Source organism: Trametes versicolor (genome assembly GCF_000271585.1).
Source record: "Trametes versicolor FP-101664 SS1 unplaced genomic scaffold TRAVEscaffold_5, whole genome shotgun sequence".
Lineage (NCBI taxonomy): Eukaryota > Fungi > Basidiomycota > Agaricomycetes > Polyporales > Polyporaceae > Trametes > Trametes versicolor.
In genome coordinates, this window is record NW_007360325.1 from 1,375,371 (window position 1) to 1,382,135 (window position 6,765).

Here is a 6,765-nt window from a genome sequence, read left to right on the forward strand (position 1 = left end):
ACAGGTCGCCCATGGCGACCATTGTTCCCGGAAGGCTGGTGGGATCCATTTGGGGTACGCTGTCGTAAGGCGTCCGATGTTCTGATGACGTGGTGACGTCGAGCAACTTGATGCTGTGAACGAAAGTTCGTTCGTCGCGGCTAGAGTAAAAAAGTGTAAGTGTACGCGAGTCCCACGACTCCCCGAATCCCGCAAGTACTCTGGACCGGGCTTGATTGCTCGGCGTACTCGCTGGATGGTGGGGGGTGGTAGAACTCTGCCCCCACCAGGCGCCCGAGGCCCGAACCTTCGGGCGCCGTACGCTTACGTACGATACATGAATGGCGGTATCTAATCTACGGGCGCCTAGATGCGCTAGTTCTCCGCGATTCCCGGAGAACACCTTCTCCTACTGAAGTGGACGTTCCCGTCCAGGCACTAGGGAGTGCCGGTAGTAAGTAAGAACCGTCGGGTTCTTACAGGAGGACGGCCGAAATCTAGCATTTCAGATAGATTCTTTTCCAGATTGGTCCGTATCACAGGGCACCACGTAATAATGCAGGCTGTATATCAGCGGGGCCAGACGACGTGTGGCCGCTCACTTCAAGGGTCAGCGTGCGTTGATCGAATGCATAGCCGATTCCGCACATACGGGGCAAAAGACTCGCCGAGCACCGCTGCGCCGCCGCGCCGGCATAGCATAGCTCAACCAGCTTGCGCACAAACTGCTTCGTAATGGTTTATTCTGCCTGAGGACGCTCAAACTCATGCTCATGACGAACTTGACGGAATGGGCCAAATTTGGACATTGGTGTGGTTCGAAGCGCTCACCGCCGTGCACCGGACGCGCCAGCACGGCCGACAGCCTTCCACTCCCACACAACCATCTCGCCCGGCTTCACATTTCACCGCCGTTCTCTGGGCTACCCCGTCGACTTGATATCAATAATTAGCAATGAATGTAATCTAGTACGGCGGTCTGAACCGCCTCTAACTTCAACCGTTTGCCTCGATCCGACCACCCGCCTACCCTGCGCAAAGCACCCGCCAGTACGCAACCAGCTCAGTCCACCTCCTCTTCGCTCCCCAATCTAGATGTAGACTCGATTGGGTCGGGATCGGTGAGCTCGCTGTCGAACTCGGGCGATAAGTCGAACTGAGTGATGTCATCGTCCAGTGCATACTCCTCGACCTCCTCCCGCTTCGATGCCGGCTCGCCGCCGCTGCCACCGCTGGTACCATCTGACCCTGGGAGCACGAAGGGCATGCTTGTGATGCCGCGCCTCGGCCGCTTCCTGCGCACCCTAGGGTCTGCGTCTGAAGCCCGTGCTCGCCGCTTCTTGGTATCCCGCCGCTGGCCCCTCTGGATCTTCGACTTTGATGTCGACGGGCGGCCGACATACTGCATGTTGCGCGGGTGGTAGTATCTTGCACGAGCGGCGGCTCTGGTCCGAGCAGCTACTCTAGCGGCGGCGGCTTCCGCTGCCTTCACCTTCAGCGCCGGCAGGAGATGAGGGGTAGGGTGGATGCTCTCAGGATCACGGGCGGCGTTGACTTGGTCCTCGTGCGATGTGGGTTCGAAGCGAAGCTTGTCGGGGTGCCAATCCGGCAGAAGGCACCGCCGATGAAGCTCGGCGAGCATCAAGGAGCCGCCACGGATGTTGGCGAGGTCTGTGAACGGGATCATCGACGGCCACCCGACAATCTTCTGACCGCCCTTGATGACGATGTCGGAGGCGTAGCAACGTGGAGCATATCGCATCCGCGTTTGCGCGCCGTCGGATGCCTTGTCTGCACAGCCAGGTAAGTGTGCAAGCCCCAAGTCACCATTAGATGGGATTCACTCACCTATTCCGCTATTCAAGTAGCTTCGTATCATGTCCTGGCGACGTTCACGTACCCAACACGGGTCTGAGTCCCCCTCGTCGGTCCGTGGTTGCGGATTGAATGGAATGGTGTGCAGCGTCGAGGACATGTCACGGCAAGGGTGAGTTGAGGGGGAGGGGGATGTGCGAGAGAAGAAAGATGCTGACCCCGCGTGTGCAACATACATATGAGCGTGCGCCGGCAGGTACAAACAGGCGAGTGCTGAGTTGATTTCTGTAGAGCCGAGTTTGAATTGACTCGGATGTGTTACAAGGCCCGGGTTGCACACGCACACATCGACAGGAGCCGCGCGCATGCCGCAGAGCTGATGCTTCTCAGTGCCGAAAGGCGATGTGATCTCGCCTTCAACGACGAGGTGCTGTCCGATAACAATGGAAGCGACAGGATGCTCCTTCCGGCGTATGGGAGCACGTATACGCACTGCTCCGAGCTTACTACCGGTAAATGTCTCGTCTGCGATCTTTGTCTTCTTTGCGGCATGGCTCATGCTCCCCCGTACTTCTCGCTTTCACAGTGTACTTATGTACTTAGTATCAGTCGATAGGAGAGGCCAGTGTGTGCACATAGGGATGAACAGCAGCCCGTCCAGGACCTGCCCCAAATGCCCCAAATGCCTGGACTCCAATACAAAGATGCGATCTTTCGAAGCGGCCGAGGCAATCATATCCGCTCACTCCGACACCCGCTCCGCAACCTATGTCACGGCTCATTAGCTGAGTTCCTCTCGCATAGCGGTTTGGATGCGATGTTCGAAAGCGCAACGGCGTAGCGCTGTTACGCTGCCGCTCGCGAACCGGTTTCTTCGCGACCTCGGTCCGCACGGAAGTCAAACTCCCGGGGCAAATTGTCCGTCTTGGCTGCAGTCCTCGCAGCCTGTTCACACTGTGAGCCGCAGTGGTATGGTACGTCTCCGTGGCACATTTGTGCAGGCTGTATGTATTATATTTGTATTCCTTGCTGCATAACCTCTAGGGCAATGTACACCATGAAATCAATGACATCTGCTCTGCATGTACCAAGATACACATCTCTTCCCATTTGAAATATTGTTCCCATGTGTGCACTTGACCTGCAAGCGATTCGGTGCAAGGGTTCGCGGTGCCCGAGGACGTGCGTACCGGAAGTTCTCGCTTGCGGGAGGAGATCAAGTTGAAACATGATTGTAACCTTGTCCCTCACGGCATGCCCGCTCGCCATCTGACGTCCAGTCGCACGAGAAGTCCGTATTCCCGGGTTCTGATACTTTTGAAGCCGAGTCACATAAACCTCTGCAGATCTACCAAGGAAGCAGGCGTGCACACACACACAATGGGACAGCTAGTGCTCCTAAGGTATATTGCGGTACATAGTACAATGGTGTACCACAACCAGTACTTCGAATTGGCGCACCCACAGCTGCTGCGCTCGCAAGCGGGTGAGAAATCACACAATATAGGCGCATCGGAGGGGCCGTAAGGGCGGATGAAACAGGGCATGAAGCGCAGCCGGTGGGGGTGAGAACGGAGACGGGAGCATCGCGGGACGCCCGAGCACGATCTCGTCGGATGGAAACGTTGTGGCTGCCGAGGTATGCCAGGTTTCTAGGCACTCGGAAGCGTGAGGAAAGGCGGGGAGTCGAGTAGACGATCCAGGAACCACAGATCCAAGATACACAACAACGATCTCCAGGCAGCCGCGCAAGCGTCGTCTGGAGAATCGAGGACACGTCCGCGGTGCACAGCACTCGATTCGCTTGGTCGGCGCTCCGTAGATCGCACCAGACCGAGTGTCTTCTCTAGACGGTAGACCAGGGACGGTGCCGCCGCCTTGCGAGCAGCACTGCATGCACCAACACTTGTTAGACCATGCGGAATTAGTGCTGACGTGCGTACCTGCTTCTGGGTCTCTGAGCTCGACGGCCGCCTGTAAGGCTGTATGCGAGGGACCGATGTGCATCCTTTCCTTGCATGCGACGCAGCAGCACGGGTGCCGTCTCGCCGAAACCTGACGAGTCAATAGACATGCTCATCAGCGGACACCCAGCGGCACGCAGATGTGTTCGTTCCAGACTTACGACGAGGCAGCGCTGTCAGGAAGCTATCTGTGCCGTGTCTTATTTCGGCGTTGGCTACATCCTGACGACGCGGCGCACTTGCGACGCAGCCGACGCCCGTGGGATTCGGGAGGGTGTAGGGCCGAGTGCGCACCTCCTGGTGATCGCCGTGGGGTATGCCTTTGAGCGCGAGGCGACACTGCACGTACACGAGTGAGTACATGGGAACTTGGGACCCGTACGTACACGAACTGGAGCGGAGAGTTTGCCGTCCCGGCTCATGCACACTGCATGTGTTGCTGCACCAGTATCTTCAAGCTTCCAGGTTATTTCGACAGCGCATACGGGCGCGACGCGGTGCCCCGCACCTGCCCATGCACAAGTTTGTCAGTATGTGGTTCCGGCTCCTCGAGCATGCAGGCAGTTTCGTATTGCGGTGCATGTACGTAGAACAGGTGATGGTCGCCTCAAGTCGACGCGTGCACGACCGCTTCGCTCACAAGCGGAGAAGAACACCCTGGTTACACGATATGAGCGGGCATGGAGGCGGGCGAGACATGCCACAAAGCGTAGCCGATAGCAGCGGGAATAGAGACGGGAGTATCGCGGGAGCTCGAGTACCACTTGATCAGACGCAAACGTCTGGCTGGCCGACGTTCGTGGGCTGTCCAACCGTATGGAGGCGAGGTGGTCGAGCGGGCGATGCGGGAGCCGCATATCCAATCGCAACGGTGACGACTTGTAGGGCGGCGCAAGTGTCGTCCGTTGAAGCCGCGGGCGCCGCCAAGATACCCCGCAGTCAAACGGCCGCTTTGACGTCCCCTATGCACACCAGACCGTGTCCCCTCGACAGACGAAGAACACCGTCACCACACGAGCATCTGTGTACACACACACCCGGCAGTAAACAGAACCGAGAGCCTCCATCCCTACGCGAGGAAGCGGGTGTGTCTTCCCTGCTTGCGATGCCTTCGTAGTCCCGCACCAACGCCGCCATTACGCGCGATCCATCTGAAACCTGACGGCTCCGTGTCCATGCTCGTCAGCGGACACGAAGCGGCGAATTTCGTCCAAACTTACGAGGGAGCAGCGTTGCGCGGGCGCCGTGACCACCGTGCCTCTGCGCCCGTGCTTATTCCGGCTTCGTATCGAGGGCGCACACCGGGCGCGCAGCCGACGTCCACGGTGCGGGGCCCGAGTTGCCAACGCTTCCAGGGCATGGCCATGGCGCATGCTCGGGTCGACGGCGCTGCAAGAGCGCGCGGGGTGAATGTGTGCGACGTTGACGCGCCGTGGATACCGGTACATACGTGGACTGTACGGAGGCCAGGTCATCCCGGCTCGTGCGCATCGACGATTCACGGCGGCTTCGAGGGTGGATGCGGGCAGAGCGGAGTGCCCCGTGCCCCCGCGCGCAGAAATTCGTCAGCGAGCCGCGGAGCACATCCCGTGGGCCGCTCAAAATACGATGCAAGGCGTCCACTATCCTTCGCGCATAGGCTCTGGGCATTTCAGCATGATCTGGACACAATGACGAAAAATGAATATGTGTCCCCTTCGACCGAAACTAATGAATCGGGCGTACCTCCGTCGGTTCGCCTCCGCGGGGCGCATCGTTTGGACGGCGAGCCCTCATGAACAGTTCCCACAAGCCCCTGCCCTTGCGGGCGCGCTCGACGACTTTCACTTTTCGACCAATGTTGGCGGGTCGATCTCGAGCACGCCGCCGGGACCCAATACGAGACTCGTCGCCCGCCTTCGACGCTACCAGACACGGTGCATCGTGTGTGCACGATAGCACTAGCGCACGCACGAAGACGCAGCACGCGGCCTGCAAGCACAGCGAGCCAAATACGGGTCAATTTCGGCTCATTTGGGGGATGAAGCCGGTAGAATCGCGCGTACCTCTGCTATCCCGGCTCTGCGGGACGTGTCCTTTCGACTGCGGGCACCCCGGAGCGTTTCCCGCAGGCCCTTGCATTTGCGGGCGATTCCGACGACTACGAAATTTCGTCTTTTGGCGGCGGGACATGGCCTCGCGCATGTCTCCGGCACGGTGCACCACATACGAGAACCCGTCGGCAGCCTTCGGCACTCTCTGGGATGGTGCAATATGCTCGAAAGACTGCACCGTTGCACGCCCGAGGACGCAGCGTGAGTTCCGCACGCACAGCGCCATCTGGAGACCGAAATCCGGGTCATTTTCGGCCGATGACGGGGCTGAAACCGGTAGATCGTACATACCTCCTTCAGTTCGCCCCCGCAGGACGTGTCCTCTCGACGGCGAGCGCTCAGGGACGTTTCCCGCCAGCCCTGCCAATTGCGAGCGGATCCGACGACTTTCATTTTTTTCGTCTTCCTGCCGCGCCGCGACCTCGAATGTCGAGCTCGTCCCTGGCACCCCAAAACGAACCTCGTCGGCTGCCCTCCACAATCGCAGGACCGGTGCGGAACGGTCAAACGCCGCCGCCGTCGCACGCATGATGGCGCAGCACGCGTCCTGCGCACGGAATAACGGATACGGGGTCAGAAAATGCACGCACGGCGGAGAGGAGCGGGCACCCAACCGATCGGTGTGCGACCGGAGCCTGCGAGCGCGGCCGCCGTGCGTACGCGACGCCTCCGTCTGAAACGCGCGTCGCGGGCTGCAGCACCTGGGCGCCGGCCGTGGACTCTTCCCGCGACGCGGGCGCACGGGCGCACGGACGCACGTCCGGATGCGCTGCCAGCGGTCTCCATGCCGCCGTCGCGTCGCGGTGGTCCGGGGATCGTGCCAGCACCGACGTCCCCGCGTCGCTTCGCTCGAGGTCCGTGCGCGCGCTGTTTTTTGTCGTACTTGAGCTGCGTGGGCGTCCGCGGTGAGCTGC

At 59.9% G+C, this 6,765-nt stretch overlaps 2 protein-coding genes across 2 annotated transcripts; both read right to left on the reverse strand.

The window, feature by feature from the left end:
• Positions 1–1,042: 1,042 nt before the first annotated feature.
• Positions 1,043–1,954, reverse strand: TRAVEDRAFT_46780 (uncharacterized protein; the record flags this gene model as incomplete). Its single annotated transcript, XM_008039216.1, has 2 exons — positions 1,043–1,770; positions 1,828–1,954. 2 exons carry the CDS (start codon positions 1,952–1,954, stop codon positions 1,043–1,045), a joined length of 855 nt encoding a protein of 284 aa, XP_008037407.1.
• Positions 1,955–3,446: 1,492 nt separating this feature from the next.
• TRAVEDRAFT_46781 (uncharacterized protein) lies at positions 3,447–4,180 on the reverse strand (the record flags this gene model as incomplete). The annotated part of the gene is made up of 4 exons (XM_008039217.1): positions 3,447–3,684; positions 3,738–3,849; positions 3,920–4,097; positions 4,151–4,180. 4 exons carry the CDS (start codon positions 4,178–4,180, stop codon positions 3,447–3,449), a joined length of 558 nt encoding a protein of 185 aa, XP_008037408.1.
• Between the last annotated feature and the right edge of the window lie 2,585 nt (positions 4,181–6,765).